This window comes from Lissotriton helveticus, chromosome 8, assembly GCF_964261635.1.
Source record: "Lissotriton helveticus chromosome 8, aLisHel1.1, whole genome shotgun sequence".
Taxonomy (NCBI): Eukaryota; Metazoa; Chordata; class Amphibia; order Caudata; family Salamandridae; genus Lissotriton; species Lissotriton helveticus.
This window is the reverse complement of record NC_136069.1, coordinates 749007935-749024604: the sequence shown is the minus strand read 5'-3', so window position 1 is coordinate 749024604 and position 16670 is coordinate 749007935. Positions and strand designations below refer to the sequence as shown.

Genomic DNA, 16670 nt, shown 5'->3' with positions numbered 1-16670 from the left:
CCGTATCACTCATGACCCTATCATCCAGATTCAAAATGAAATCGGAAGACTTGTGAATGCCGCCAATGAAGCAGGGATTCTTGGACCAAAAGAATCTGAATACCTCATTAAGCAACATCCACGGACCCCACACCTGTACTTTCTTCCAAAAGTGCACAAAGACCCCAAAATACCACCAGGACGTCCAATCGTGTCCGGCTGTGACTCTGTGTTCGAGCCCATCTCTAAATTCGTGGACGTGTTTTTGAAACCCCTTGTGGTTCAAGTGCCATCCTACTTAAGGGACACCATGGATTTTATAAACAAGGTTGAAGGCCTGTCATTCGATCCCTCTTGTCAACTGTTAGCTTCTATGGACGTGTCATCCCTATACACACAGATTCCTCAGCAGGATGGCCTGGATGTTATGGAACTGTATTTGGACAGACGTCCTCGTCCACACAGGGTCCCCACCGACTTGATAATCTCATTTGCAACTGTGGCTCTAAAGAAGAATTTCTTTACCTTCGAGGATGAGATGTTCTTACAAATTAAAGGCTCAGCTATGGGCTGTCCATTTGCCCCTGAAATGGCTATTCTATATATGGGCCAATATGAGGAGAAGTATGTTTTGAATAACAACCCATATAGAGGCTACATTGGACAATGGCTACGTTACATCGATGACGTGTGGTGTGTGTGGAATGGGACGTCGAGACAACTGGAAGAATTCCACGTATGGTTGAACGATAGAAGTCCTGACATTAAATTCAGCTTGACCTATCATGAAAAATCTCTTCCATTCCTGGATGTCGAAATATCAGCCAAAGATGATGTGCTTTCATGTTCATTGTTTCAGAAAAAAACAGACAAGAATAATGCACTGCATTATAAGAGTTACCACCCGCGGAGCTTAAGGGATAATCTCCCTTATGGACAGTACCTCCGGGTTAGACGGAATTGTTCATCTATCCAGCAGTTTGAGTGGCATGGACAAGGCCTGACCTCAAAGCTACAAGAAAGGGGTTATCCTCGTAAACTCTTGAAGCACTCTATGAAGAGAGCGAGATGGACACCCAGGGAACATCTTCTCGAGAAGAGACCTAGACTAGCGACTGGGAGAATGGTATGTGTATCCACATTTGGCCCCCACACCAACCAACTTCAAAACATCATCAAAAAAAGTTGGCATTTGGTGCAAGAAATCCTCCCGGAGATAGGTGCCCCTCTCTTTGCTCTTAAAAAGAACAGGAGTATTGGTGAAATGATTACATCTACTAGACCATCTCCAAAAAGGGACTCCCAAACTACGATTTTTGGAACCAATCCAGTCAAAGGGCACCGTAAATGTGGGACATGTTCCGTTTGCGATCTCACAATAGAAGGCTCATTGTTCACTGATGGTAATAAGTTTTGGCGTCACAATGAACATACGAACTGTAAGACCAAGTACACGGTGTATGCTATACAATGCCCGTGCAAGAAGCTGTACATCGGAAAAACCACGCAGGAGGTCCGCCAAAGAATCATCCAACACCGGTCAAGGATCAATAATAAAAACATGACAGCACCTTTGGTCTCACATTTCTTGCAACAAAAACATTCTTGCCTTGACATCAGATGGACTGTTCTAGCGGTTATCAGGGGTGGTACTGGTGACCCTGATCTTCGCCTTTCCCAGAAGGAGGCTTACCTTATACTGAAATTCGATACATCAAACTCCGGTCTGAACGAAATGTCTGAGACTGCTAGCTTGTGAATTTCTTTAGATCTGCGGAGTTGAGGTTGGCTGTGCTGCTTTCTACTATTTGCTTTCCTATGAATTTCAAATCTACTTTTGTTTTTATTTTGTGAGTGCCCTACACGATCATAGAACCGGATTTGGGATCATAGAGCTGCTTTTGCTGTTTGTGAATATGTGCCTTTTTCACGCTATAAATTCGGGTTGTGAATATGTCTTTTGATGTGCTCCTGTTCAAACACGCAATAGTGCTATCATTGAAATATGTAACCGCATTTCCTGTTATGTTAATTCTGCCCTGTATGCAAAACGCTATAGGAATGTATGATCACATTTCCGGGTATGTATTTACAGAGTAGCCTCTAATGTGGGTGGGCTTTTGCCTTATGTTGAAAATTAGGGCTATGATCTGCCCCTGTTTAAACAAGTAATATTACAATTGTTGAAACATAAGACTGCATTCTCTGTGATGTCAACTCTGCCTTGTATGAATAATGTGAGAAGAACTGATGTGCTCCCGGGCTTTCCTGCGAGCACGGTTGATTCGAACTACATCTTCCAGCATTCCATAGGATCCCCACTGGCCACTCCCACTAATCTCCCGACCCGGCAGTCCTAAATACCGCTAGAAGGAGCCGCGTTCTACCCATAGATTGAACTCCATGAGGAAGTGAGATTGATTCATTCCGAACGAGTAAGTGGACTGCGCGATTTGAAAGCATTTTTATGCGCTATGAGTTTCTCTGGCTTGGTGACCGTGAGACTAACGCGCATATATTGGTATTCCCCTTGTAGCGAGACTCGGTGAAATTGATACCGCTGGCTGGCCTGAATTGGGCGCCGGTTCGCTGGCTGTATGTTCGGAGTTCAGGTAGGAAGCTCCTCACTTGTGACGGCTTGACCGCACTCGTTTTTGTAACCGGTAGTCTCAGTAATCCTGGACCTCCAATTTATGTGTGTAATTTCTTTTATGACCATTTCTTTAGTTGTTACTTTCTGCGCTGCAAAACGAGAGCGGTCCATCAGCCCTGAGTGTGCTCCGCGTCGCGGACATCACGTTTTCGGCTTATCAGTGTGCAAATAACAGGTATGCTGCACTCCCCTTAAGGCTCTACGCCAATCCATTGCTGTGCTAACTGTCCTAGATGTAACTGGTCAGTGATCGTGCTGAGTATTCTTTATATATTTTGTATATTTTTTCAGCCTTGAATATCTTTCGCGACTTACCCACACTACGGCAACGTTTGTGGCCTTGTGCAGGTAATTATTCCCCTCTTTTTCCTTTGGAGCCAGAGTTGACTGGCATAGTACTATGAGACAAATAATTGACACCTACTCCGTATGTTTTTTCAGATCCATTGTCCCCAGTCCCTGTCCTGAAGAGAACCCACAACATCCGGGTTCGAAACGCGTCGACACTTCCACCCTGTGGTAATCCTAAAGGGTGCCGCTAGGACACAACTATTTTGAGTGTTCCGGACCCTAGCAGTGCAACCCCTAAAAAAGACTTGACCACAGGTTATGGTAGACAGGCAGGCACCTTTTTCCACCTTAATCCCGCCTGTCCCTTGGTCTCATTACTTTAAGGACTGGTTCTTTGTTTGTTTTCATGCTTTATTAATGCACTGTATATAACTACAATTGAATTGAACCAAAATACGCTTATTTGTTTTGGTGTCTCACTATGTGTGTCGTTTGATTCGATTGTTGTAAATATTGTATATATTGTATGTTTGTAGATACTGTGTATATGAACCCACTGTTCTGATGGTCATTTTGTTTGTGCTTTCGTTTGGAATTTAAAAATTGAAAAATAAACAATAAAATTGTTTGGAATAATAATCCAGTGGTCACGTGGTACATTTTGACTGCGTGGCTGTAGAATTTCTTTTTGAGAATTTGTCCTGTCCAGCCAACTTTTTCTGTTTTTCCCATTGTTGAGATCCGGGCTGGGTAGATGTAGGATCCAAAACCTTCATTGTTTCACTGTTTGGTAGAGCGGGCTCTCGCTCGCAAGGTTTCTTTTGCATTTCGACAAAGAATTAAATGGTCGATATTGTACATTAATTGAGTACGGGGGGGTTTGCCTTCCCAAGAATCTTACATGGCCGAACAGGACACGCTGTCGTTCAGTGAGGATCACATTAAGAAACTCCTCTCTGACTCCACCCTTTTTTCTTCTGTTAAACTTAGCAGCACAGCCAAACAACTCAACAATGCCGACAAACTAACCAGACTCAGGAAAAAACACGTCCGAACGGAGCTCCACGGACATTTCCTACTTGCCAACCTCAGAGCCGGAACGATTCCTTGGGGCCTCCAGATTAAGAACGTCCCGGTCATTTTTACTGATGATCCAGTCTACCGAAAAGGGTTCAGTTTTATCAGTACTAAATGTAGTAGAGACCTGATGGTACACACGGTGGAAACTGCCCAACGAATCCTTAAAAAAGAGGAAGAGGAAATTGAAGAACAACTGCAAGCCATCAGGGACAATCACACTGAAACTGAGGCAAAGGCCCTCTTAGAAAAGATCGAAAAGGAATTGGTCACATTCAGAGACAATACCATCAACTTTAAGACCTCAAAGTTTGAAAAAGACCAAAAAAACTTCAATATTGAAACCGTATATCCCTACTTGAAGGACGAGTTCTACAGTAGACCTGACTCGATTAGATACCTTAATACCAACCAAGGGAGATCTAAGAGAAGATTCACCACATTCTCCGAGACATCCTCCTCGGAATCGATGGAGGACTCCGATGCAGGAGAGGGCACCTCGAACAGGAACCAACAGAACAGAAACACTCCAAAGAGGCCTTTTTTAGGCCAGGGCCAACAACAGAAGCGGACAAGATTCAAACCCCAATGGGAGATGACCACACGCAAGAAACACTACAACTCGTGAAATCGTCTGCCATTATCAACATCTCTGAAAAGATCTTGTCAAGGGCTGAGCAAGAAGTTCTAGAGATGGGCCTCTCTTTTGTTCCCGGGGTCGCAATGGATTTCACAAAAATTAAACTGGAAGTTATGGAATTTTTCCGAAAGGTCCGGCTGAGATGGTTTTTCAAGGACGTGACCGATAGAGTTTCTACCGAGGCCTCCGGGCTAAGGAATAAATCGACTTTCTGTCCTCCCAACCACAATGTCTCCAAAAACATCTTAGCCTTTGAACGCTCAGTAATGTCATCTCTGAACGTGTTGGAGAAGAAACGTCCCTTTGTTCCCAGAAACATTACGAAAAAACATAGAGAAGCAATTCAGGGGCTCAAAAATCAACAGGAGGCTGTCATCAGGCAAGCTGACAAGGGGGGTGCGGTTGTCCTTTGGTCCAAAGATCTATATCGCACTGAGGGTCGTAAACATGTGTACAATCAGGAGTGGTACCGCCGTATCACTCATGACCCTACCATCCAGATTCAAAATGAAATCGGAAGACTTGTGAATGCCGCCAATGAAGCAGGGATTCTTGGACCAAAAGAATCTGAATACCTCATTAAGCAACATCCACGGACCCCGCACCTGTACTTTCTTCCAAAAGTGCACAAAGACCCCAAAATACCACCAGGACGTCCAATCGTGTCCGGCTGTGACTCTGTGTTCGAGCCCATCTCTAAATTCGTGGACGTGTTTTTGAAACCCCTTGTGGTTCAAGTGCCATCCTACTTAAGGGACACCATGGATTTTATAAACAAGGTTGAAGGCCTGTCATTCGATCCCTCTTGTCAACTGTTAGCTTCTATGGACGTGTCATCCCTATACACACAGATTCCTCAGCAGGATGGCCTGGATGTTATGGAACTGTATTTGGACAGACGTCCTCGTCCACACAGGGTCCCCACCGACTTGATAATCTCATTTGCAACTGTGGCTCTAAAGAAGAATTTCTTTACCTTCGAGGATGAGATGTTCTTACAAATTAAAGGCTCAGCTATGGGCTGTCCATTTGCCCCTGAAATGGCTATTCTATATATGGGCCAATATGAGGAGAAGTATGTTTTGAATAACAACCCATATAGAGGCTACATTGGACAATGGCTACGTTACATCGATGACGTGTGGTGTGTGTGGAATGGGACGTCGAGACAACTGGAAGAATTCCACGTATGGTTGAACGATAGAAGTCCTGACATTAAATTCAGCTTGACCTATCATGAAAAATCTCTTCCATTCCTGGATGTCGAAATATCAGCCAAAGATGATGTGCTTTCATGTTCATTGTTTCAGAAAAAAACAGACAAGAATAATGCACTGCATTATAAGAGTTACCACCCGCGGAGCTTAAGGGATAATCTCCCTTATGGACAGTACCTCCGGGTTAGACGGAATTGTTCATCTATCCAGCAGTTTGAGTGGCATGGACAAGGCCTGACCTCAAAGCTACAAGAAAGGGGTTATCCTCGTAAACTCTTGAAGCACTCTATGAAGAGAGCGAGATGGACACCCAGGGAACATCTTCTCGAGAAGAGACCTAGACTAGCGACTGAGAGAATGGTATGTGTATCCACATTTGGCCCCCACACCAACCAACTTCAAAACATCATCAAAAAAAGTTGGCATTTGGTGCAAGAAATCCTCCCGGAGATAGGTGCCCCTCTCTTTGCTCTTAAAAAGAACAGGAGTATTGGTGAAATGATTACATCTACTAGACCATCTCCAAAAAGGGACTCCCAAACTACGATTTTTGGAACCAATCCAGTCAAAGGGCACCGTAAATGTGGGACATGTTCCGTTTGCGATCTCACAATAGAAGGCTCATTGTTCACTGATGGTAATAAGTTTTGGCGTCACAATGAACATACGAACTGTAAGACCAAGTACACGGTGTATGCTATACAATGCCCGTGCAAGAAGCTGTACATCGGAAAAACCACGCAGGAGGTCCGCCAAAGAATCATCCAACACCGGTCAAGGATCAATAATAAAAACATGACAGCACCTTTGGTCTCACATTTCTTGCAACAAAAACATTCTTGCCTTGACATCAGATGGACTGTTCTAGCGGTTATCAGGGGTGGTACTGGTGACCCTGATCTTCGCCTTTCCCAGAAGGAGGCTTACCTTATACTGAAATTCGATACATCAAACTCCGGTCTGAACGAAATGTCTGAGACTGCTAGCTTGTGAATTTCTTTAGATCTGCGGAGTTGAGGTTGGCTGTGCTGCTTTCTACTATTTGCTTTCCTATGAATTTCAAATCTACTTTTGTTTTTATTTTGTGAGTGCCCTACACGATCATAGAACCGGATTTGGGATCATAGAGCTGCTTTTGCTGTTTGTGAATATGTGCCTTTTTCACGCTATAAATTCGGGTTGTGAATATGTCTTTTGATGTGCTCCTGTTCAAACACGCAATAGTGCTATCATTGAAATATGTAACCGCATTTCCTGTTATGTTAATTCTGCCCTGTATGCAAAACGCTATAGGAATGTATGATCACATTTCCGGGTATGTATTTACAGAGTAGCCTCTAATGTGGGTGGGCTTTTGCCTTATGTTGAAAATTAGGGCTATGATCTGCCCCTGTTTAAACAAGTAATATTACAATTGTTGAAACATAAGACTGCATTCTCTGTGATGTCAACTCTGCCTTGTATGAATAATGTGAGAAGAACTGATGTGCTCCCGGGCTTTCCTGCGAGCACGGTTGATTCGAACTACATCTTCCAGCATTCCATAGGATCCCCACTGGCCACTCCCACTAATCTCCCGACCCGGCAGTCCTAAATACCGCTAGAAGGAGCCGCGTTCTACCCATAGATTGAACTCCATGAGGAAGTGAGATTGATTCATTCCGAACGAGTAAGTGGACTGCGCGATTTGAAAGCATTTTTATGCGCTATGAGTTTCTCTGGCTTGGTGACCGTGAGACTAACGCGCATATATTGGTATTCCCCTTGTAGCGAGACTCGGTGAAATTGATACCGCTGGCTGGCCTGAATTGGGCGCCGGTTCGCTGGCTGTATGTTCGGAGTTCAGGTAGGAAGCTCCTCACTTGTGACGGCTTGACCGCACTCGTTTTTGTAACCGGTAGTCTCAGTAATCCTGGACCTCCAATTTATGTGTGTAATTTCTTTTATGACCATTTCTTTAGTTGTTACTTTCTGCGCTGCAAAACGAGAGCGGTCCATCAGCCCTGAGTGTGCTCCGCGTCGCGGACATCACGTTTTCGGCTTATCAGTGTGCAAATAACAGGTATGCTGCACTCCCCTTAAGGCTCTACGCCAATCCATTGCTGTGCTAACTGTCCTAGATGTAACTGGTCAGTGATCGTGCTGAGTATTCTTTATATATTTTGTATATTTTTTCAGCCTTGAATATCTTTCGCGACTTACCCACACTACGGCAACGTTTGTGGCCTTGTGCAGGTAATTATTCCCCTCTTTTTCCTTTGGAGCCAGAGTTGACTGGCATAGTACTATGAGACAAATAATTGACACCTACTCCGTATGTTTTTTCAGATCCATTGTCCCCAGTCCCTGTCCTGAAGAGAACCCACAACATCCGGGTTCGAAACGCGTCGACACTTCCACCCTGTGGTAATCCTAAAGGGTGCCGCTAGGACACAACTATTTTGAGTGTTCCGGACCCTAGCAGTGCAACCCCTAAAAAAGACTTGACCACAGGTTATGGTAGACAGGCAGGCACCTTTTTCCACCTTAATCCCGCCTGTCCCTTGGTCTCATTACTTTAAGGACTGGTTCTTTGTTTGTTTTCATGCTTTATTAATGCACTGTATATAACTACAATTGAATTGAACCAATATACGCTTATTTGTTTTGGTGTCTCACTATGTGTGTCGTTTGATTCGATTGTTGTAAATATTGTATATATTGTATGTTTGTAGATACTGTGTATATGAACCCACTGTTCTGATGGTCATTTTGTTTGTGCTTTCGTTTGGAATTTAAAAATTTAAAAATAAACGATAAAATTGTTTGGAATAATAATCCAGTGGTCACGTGGTACATTTTGACTGCGTGGCTGTAGAATTTCTTTTTGAGAATTTGTCCTGTCCAGCCAACTTTTTCTGTTTTTCCCATTGTTGAGATCCGGGCTGGGTAGATGTAGGATCCAAAACCTTCATTGTTTCACTGCTATCTAGGTGACAGTGGCAGACAGTAGGAGGTTTAGTGCCCTCTACTCCAAGAATCCTTTGAGAACACCACAAAGAAAGCAGTCTTACAGTTGCATCTCTGCATGGAGGACAGGCCTCCATATCAAGAGCTTGGAGTGCTAACATTCATGGAAAACGTTAATCAGAAACACGGGGATTATACAAGACATCATACAGCACATTAACCAACATATTTGGAGGATATATTGATTCCTGTAGGATGGCATATAAAAACTGCACCTTCACCAATGTAAATTGATACATTGCTCGTCTGCAAGAGGCTTCAGTCTCAGGCACACTTGATACAGAAGAATTTGAGGACAAATAAAGTGTTATGGCCCAGTGCTAAGCTGGGCGTGACCAAAAATGAATTTTCCATGAGAAAGAATCTGATAATTACTGGATACATGCAAAAACATTTATATACGAAGAAACTAGTGGAGAGCGTGGCGAGCAGGAAATCAAGTGTACTTTGCCGCTGCCCTTTAGATTGTAAAATGTTAAATCCAGTATGCAGTAAAGGGAACTTTTATTGTCTGTATGTCACAGAGGTAAAACATTCGAGAGGACCATAGGTGCAGTTTTGCAATTTCCTTTTTTATTGATAAATAAGCACTTAAAGCAAACCTCTGGGTAACATTGGCTTCCCCTAGGATGAAATAATGTGTATTTACATATAGAATCTAGAGCATACTATGACATACCCTAATACATTGCTTCAGGGAAGCCAGTATTGCACGCTTGATGGTACTGAAGACGAGACAAGATGACTGCTTAAGCCTAAACTGATAGAACAAAAAAAAGGCAACCGTGTAGGGATGAAGGGCCAGATGCATCAAGCATCCATTTTGCGATTCCTTATTAGCGAAAAATAAGGAATCGCTAATAAGGAATAGCAAAATGGAATGCATCAAGCAATCACTACAAAAATAGCGATTCCTTAGAATTCCTTAATTGCGACTCACAAATTGGGAGTCGCAATTAATGAATACCTCCCCATTCATTCCTATGGGCCTACAGGCCCATAGGAATGTATTGGAGATTGCATGAGCAATTAGCGAGTACCAGTAGGTACTCGCAAATTGCTCATGCAATTTCAAGGGTGCAAGGGTGTCAAAATGACACCCTGTTGCACCCCTGATTTTGATCTATGCACATATGTTGCGCACACACATGCCCTTAGGGCATGTGTGTGCGCAACATGAAACTTTGAAATATGCACAAAAGTGCATTTTTCAAAGTTTTTGCAAATTACCATGAAGTTGTACTTCGTGGTAATTTGCGTGCCCTATTAGCGAATTCGCTATTTTTGAAACTTTCATGCATTGCATTTAAGGAATCTCAATTTGAGATTCCTTAAATGCAAACAATCGCAATTTAGCGAATTCTCTATTTGCAATTTTTGCATTTGGGATGATGCATCCCAAATGCAAAAATACCGGTCGCAAAGGGGCAGATTCTGAGAATCTGCCCCTTTGCGACCGGTTTTTTGCTTGATGCATCTGGCCCGAAAAGTGGAACTTCGATGTGGAGATTTGACCAATAGCGATAACTTTTTTTTTTTTTTTAAGGCGATGCGAGGCAGAGGGTAAGAGAAGAGACTTGTATCAGGTGGAGATTCTGATTGTAATGGGTTAATTGTCATACACGAATATTGATTGCTGATTGTGCAACATTGTACCAAGGAGGTATAAATATGAGACTCATGATAATGCTATATTTTGATGCTAACATATATTTAATAAAAAGAATTAAAAAAAATAAAAAAGGCAATGCGGGCCAACTCAAGCTAGAGTAGCGAGGTAGAGATCTGGCAGATCTAGACACTTGATTAGACAGGTGAGTCACTTTTAGGGAACTGACTTCTTTAATGCCGGGGAAATGGGGGTGTAACTCATTTTATTTGTATAGTGTTATAAGTACCTTGCAATGTTTTAATTATTTATTGAGGCGTTGTAGTATTTTTCTAATGACTTTTGTATGTATTTTAATGTATTTGTTATGGCAAAAGCCGAGAACAATAAATATTAAGTCAGTTTCTTTTAAGAGAACCAGTCTCAGCTGAGTTGCAAGCACTATATTTTGGTGAGAACAGTTCCTCGCTTATGCCCTTTTAGATGCCCAAACAAACCAATAACCAGAAGCCACTGGGATATGCCGCCATTCCAGGCTTCTCTTGAGGACACTAGAAGCTAGTATTTCCCACTTTGATGCCATTCCTGCCTATCACCAGTGCTGCTTACCCATTCACTTACATGCAAGAAAGTCTTTGGGTGTGTACCTACAAATATGCTGCACCTGTGCATTAAGTTCTCTCTATGCAGACCTGCTCCACAGTTTCAGCAGAGACAATCAATTGAGGACAGAGGCGGAGGGCAGCAGCCCTAGCTAATGCACAATCTCTTTGGGTTTTCCCTCTTATGAACGATAGGTCTTAAAATGTCAACCTGACAGCACAAAACTAGACATACCAAGAAAACTTTACACACCATGAGATAATGTTTCATTTCTGGCAAGCTCTTTTGACATTAGGTTTTATTGCTTATGTAATGAGGTCTTTATTTTATAAGACCCGACATGCACATATGATGAATAACACATTTATATCGCTTAAATAGAAATATGTGAAGTATATGACCCACTGATATTTTTATGTCAGTGTAAAGACTTTTCAAATTGGAACACGAGTATAAACCTTCTTAAGCGTTTGCATGAGCCACTGAGCAATGCACACACACCCACAGTACAGGAAGGAAGGAAAGCGGACGGGCAATAAGAGGGTGGGGTGAAAGTAAAGAAGGTCATGGTGCAGATTTTTCTACTTACAATTAGTTTCCACTTGATACAGTTAAAACTGTGGGCATTTTAACATATATATCCAGGAAAAACATGGGAAATTCTTTTGGCTAAATAAAAGTATCAACTGGAACCAAGACATGTCATTAAAGACCAGTAATCCGTTCCAAGATGCAATTGGAATGAGCTGGATATTTCCCCAACACAGTTTGATACATGTCCAAAAAATACCAATAGGAATCACTGAAATTTGGAAGAGAGGAGAAAAGGAAACCTTTAAAGCATGGGTGGGAACAATGGGGAAGGCAGCCATAAGAAAAGTAAAGGGAAACAGAAGAATACAGGGCCATATGTATGAAGCCAATTTGCGATCGCAAAGACTGAAATTCTCAAATTTTTTTCAGCATTTGCGATCGCAAATTAGCAGTGTGCAATGTAGCACACAAAAACCTCTACGGAAAATAAGGAATCGCAAATTCTGCAATTCCTTATTTTGCAATAGTATTAAAGGAATCGCAAATTGCGATTCCTTAAATTCGATGTAAGAAGCACAAAAGAAAGTGCAATTTGGCCTTACGGAATCGCAAATTACCACCAACTTCAAGTTGGTGGTAAATTGCGATTTCACTTAAAAATGCACTATTTTGCATTTTTTAAAGTGCCATGTGGCGCACATACGTGCCCTTAGGGCATGTATGTGTGCCACATGTGCACACATGCACATTTCAGGGGTGCAGCAGGGTGTCCTTTTGACACCCTGCCACCCTTGAAATTACATTCTCAATTTGCGATTCTCTAATTGCTAATCGCAAATTGAGAATGCCTTCCCATTCTTTCCTATGGGCCTTCTAGCCCATAGGAATGAATGGGAAGGTATTCCTTATTTGCGAATCTCAATTTGCGATTCGCAAACAAGGAATATGTGGGATTCGCAAAATTATTAGCAAATCCCACATACATTGCATTTTGCGATTCTCAAATTGCGATTCGCTGAAAATCGCAATTTGAGAATCACAAAACAACATTTTGATACATATGGCCCAAAGTATATAAAATATCTGATAGGTGCATTATCCAGGCAGAATACATGGAAAAGGGAGAGGGTGCTGAAGGGATTGTTAAAGAGGACATCTGAATAGTAAACCACCCAAATAAGCGGAATAAAAAAGTTAGAGTAATGCATGTGCTGTACTTACTAACTACATTGGCTAGTCCAGTGTAGATGGTGTACTGAAGCTCATAGGAGACCACACTAAACTCGTCATCGGAAGTCCAATGGACGGTGATTGTGTCATACGAAGCCGTACACAGCTCTTCTCGAATAACTGGAGGGTTAGGAGCTGTAAACAAAAGGAAACCTTTTTTAAAGCAACAATTTCTCAGCAACATAATGTAAGCGTTCACAATCTCTGTGCACAGGATATGTCTCTGATCCTTTTAAAGATGCAAGAGAGGTTGAGCAAAGAAATAACATGCAACACCATTAAGCAAAAATTGATTTTGACAACTGGAAGCTGAAGAGAAAATGGCTTGCACGCTCAGTATTTTTTGTGAATTAAAAGTACATGTATGGTGATGGAATGGTGATGACCCTGGGAAGAAGTGATGAATTCTACCCACCACAGAATGGATGTGTGCCACTAAGGGATAACTAAAGTGGTTTGCTGGTTGTTGCTGCAGGTGAAGGGGATTGGGAAGACTTGTTCCCCTGCTGACCTAAACAATGCCTGCCAGACTCACATCCCTGGATTCAAAAAGGCTGGGGGTGACTGCTGCAGTGGGGAAATGACCATGTTGTTGACTATACATCAGACCCCTGCAGTAACCACACAATTTTCTGAAATGATCTGGGAAGTGCTTGGCAGAGGTCAACAGACTCAAGGAGTGAACCATGGCTCTACTTTTTTTTAAAATACTCTAAGGCAGAGTGAGCATTTTTAATCGGTGTTTAATATGTCATCAAAGGGCATATCCTTAAGAGAAGCTTGTGTATCTTCAGAAAATCCAATGGAAAGAATCCATGAGTGTCAGCGGATCAAAACACTGGTGTCAATGATCCTTAATAGGCAATCAGTAGTATGTAGGCTGGCATAAATCACATGTCTAGCCACATCTTGCACATCGTGAATTGCTGAAGCCAGAAAGGCCCCATAGCAATCGCTGGCCTGGCCTCAGAAGGCGTGTGTATCGGCCCAATAAACAAATACATTGACCCATCTCAGTGCCAGTTTAGCAGAAGAGAATATGTGTTTTCAAAACATCACAGTCCTCTTGGAATCTTTATCCAGATGAGTTGTGGGGAATGAAGAACTAGTTACTTACCTTGGGTAACAATGTATCTGTAAGAGACATTATTAGTTATAGATACCTTACCTTAGAATTACCCCAAGTCGTCAGACTGGATCCGGAGGAATTATTTAATAGCAAAACCCCTGTGCGTCGGTAGGTGGCGTCGGTCGACTCCGTATTCGTCGTCGGCATCGTGGTCGCCGGGATGACGTCACGGTGTCTACTTAGACGCCGCCCATGCGTGCAACTTACCACACCAGAAGCGCAGAGGCATTCAAGACTCTGACCACTGGTGCACATAACTAGGGCCCTGTAAGGGTGTCCCTATCCCTAGAAGTCAGTTCACAGAATGGGGAGGCTGGGTGGGGGGGTAAGGAATCTATAACTACTAATGGCTCTTACAGAATGTACATCGTTACCAAAGGTAAGTAACTTGTTCACCTGAAAGAGATCGTAGTTATAGATTCCTTACCTTAGATTAGATACCCCATCAATACCCACCCTAGAGGTGGGTCTGTGAACCAAGTTCACACCAGGAAGTCCTGGAGGACAGAACGGCCGAAAAAGCAGTCTCTTCGGACTTGGCTGTGCAGGCAGTAATATTTTGTGATTGTGTGCAGGGATGCCCATGTGGCTGCCTGGCAGATGTTAACCAGAGGAACTCCACGTCTCTAGTAGAGCGGGCGCTCAGTCCTACTGGAGGTTTCTTTTTAGCCAAAGAATAACAGATCTTAATGCATAGGACAACCCATCAAGATATGATACAATTTTACACTGCCCTACCTTTCTTGGCGCCCACATTTCTCACGAAGAGTTGATTGTCCACCCGGAAGTCTTTAGGGCGGTCAAGGTAGAAAGACAGCTCACGTTTTGGATCCATATGGCTGAGTCTCTCCTCCTTTTTGGAAGGGTGTGGAGGCAGGAAGAAGGTGGGCAATGTGATGGTCTGATGTGTGTGGAAAGAGGTAACCATTTTGAGCAGAAAAGAGTGCCTAGTACAGAGGACTACTTTCTTCGGATGGACAGCAAGAAAGGGAGGCCTGGAAGATAAGGCTTGAAGCTCACTCACCCTGCGAGCAGAGGTGATGGCAAGCAAGAAAGCAGTCTTCAAAGTGAGGAGACGAAGAGGACAATTATGTAGTGGCTCAAAGGGAGCACACATAAGATAAGTAAGCACAAGGTTCAAGTCCCACTGGGGCATTATGAAAGGAGACGGAGGAAAGAGATGTGTAATGTCCTTTAGAAACCTGTTAACAATCGGGGACTTGAAAAGAGAAGGCTGATCAGGAAGGCGAAGAAAGGCCAAACTGGCTGAAAGATAGCCTTTCAGAGTGCCCAGAGCAGAGCCCTGATGGGCCAAAGAAAGAATAAAAAGGAGAACCTCTGAAAGAGGGGCAGGAAGGGGATGCACGGCCTTTGCTGTGCACCAAGCCACAAATTTGTTCCATCTACAGTCGTATACCATTTTAGTGGAGGGGTGCCTGGCTGCCAAGATGACATTACAGACTTTGGGAGGAAGGTCCAAAGCTGTCACCTGTCACCACTCAATATCCATGCAAAGAGGTGGAAACTGGACAGTTTAGGTGGAGGACTGTCACCTGCTGCTGCGACAGAAGATCCTCCAGAAGAGGCAGTCTGATCGGAGGATCGATGGTCATGCTCAAGAGCTTGGGGTACCAGACTCTTCGGTGCCCAGTCCGGAGCCAAAAGAATTACTTGGGCCCGGTCGTGCTTGATCTTCTTCAGCACTCTGGGTAGAAGTGGTACAGGCGGAAAGGCGTACAGGAGACTGCAATTCCACTCGCGATGAAAGGCGTCGCGGAGCGTGCGCTGCCTTGGAAACTCCAACGCCCAGAACTGCTAACATTGCGCGTTCTCTTTGGTGGTGAATAGATCTAACCAAGGCTCTCTCCACTGCTGAAAGAGCCCTTGTGTCACCTCTGAGTGAAGACGCCATTCGTGATCCATCATGCACCGGCGGCTGAGTTCGTCCGCCCGGGCGTTCAGGGAACCTGCCAGGTGTTGAACCACCAGGGATATGCCATAATGTTTCAGCCATGTCAAAAGGTGAAGAGCTTCTTGACATAAGGTCCACGACTAAACGCCGCCCAGTTTTTTGCAGTACCACATGGCGGCGGTGTTGTCCGTGAACACCTACACTACTCTTCCTTTGAAAGAGAGAAGGAAAGCCTTCAGTGCAAGACAAATCTCCCAGAGCTCCAGAAGGTTGATGTGGAGCCCGGACTCCGCAGGAGACCAGAGACCTCTGATCTCTGCCTCCCCACGTGGACGCCCCATTCCAGACGTTAAGCATCCGTCACTACTGTGAACTCTGGTTGGGGAAGGGAGAGGATCAGCCGTTGACCCAATCCTGGTTCGTGAGCCACCACTGCAACTGACTTGCAGTCCCATACGAGATCTGGACGACATCAGAAAGATTCCCCATATGCTGTGCCCACTGGAACTCCAGGTCCCACTGCAGAGCCCACATATGCCATCTGGCATGATCTACAAGCAGGATGCAGGAGGCCCAGCAGCCTCAGGGTCATTCCCACTGAAATCCGGGATAGAGGCTGAAACATCGATATCATATCCCAAATATCCCGGACTCGCTGCTAGGGAGGATAGACATGAAACAGTGCTGTATTCAGAACCGCTCCGATGAAAAGGAGCTTATAAGAGGGAATCAGGTGCGACTTCGGCACGTTGATAGTGTACCTCAGTAAATGCAGGAGGTCCACCAT

At 43.8% G+C, this 16670-nt stretch overlaps 1 protein-coding gene across 3 annotated transcripts in view; it reads right to left on the bottom strand.

Moving 5' to 3' along the window:
- MID1 (midline 1) overlaps positions 1-16670 on the bottom strand; it is an 805692-nt gene that overhangs the window by 76170 nt on the left and 712852 nt on the right. For all 3 annotated transcript variants that reach the window (XM_078657585.1, XM_078657583.1, XM_078657584.1), the window contains exon 7: positions 12834-12977. In XM_078657585.1, coding sequence (XP_078513711.1) covers positions 12834-12977 — 144 coding nt within the window. The remainder of the gene's footprint in view (positions 1-12833; positions 12978-16670) is intronic.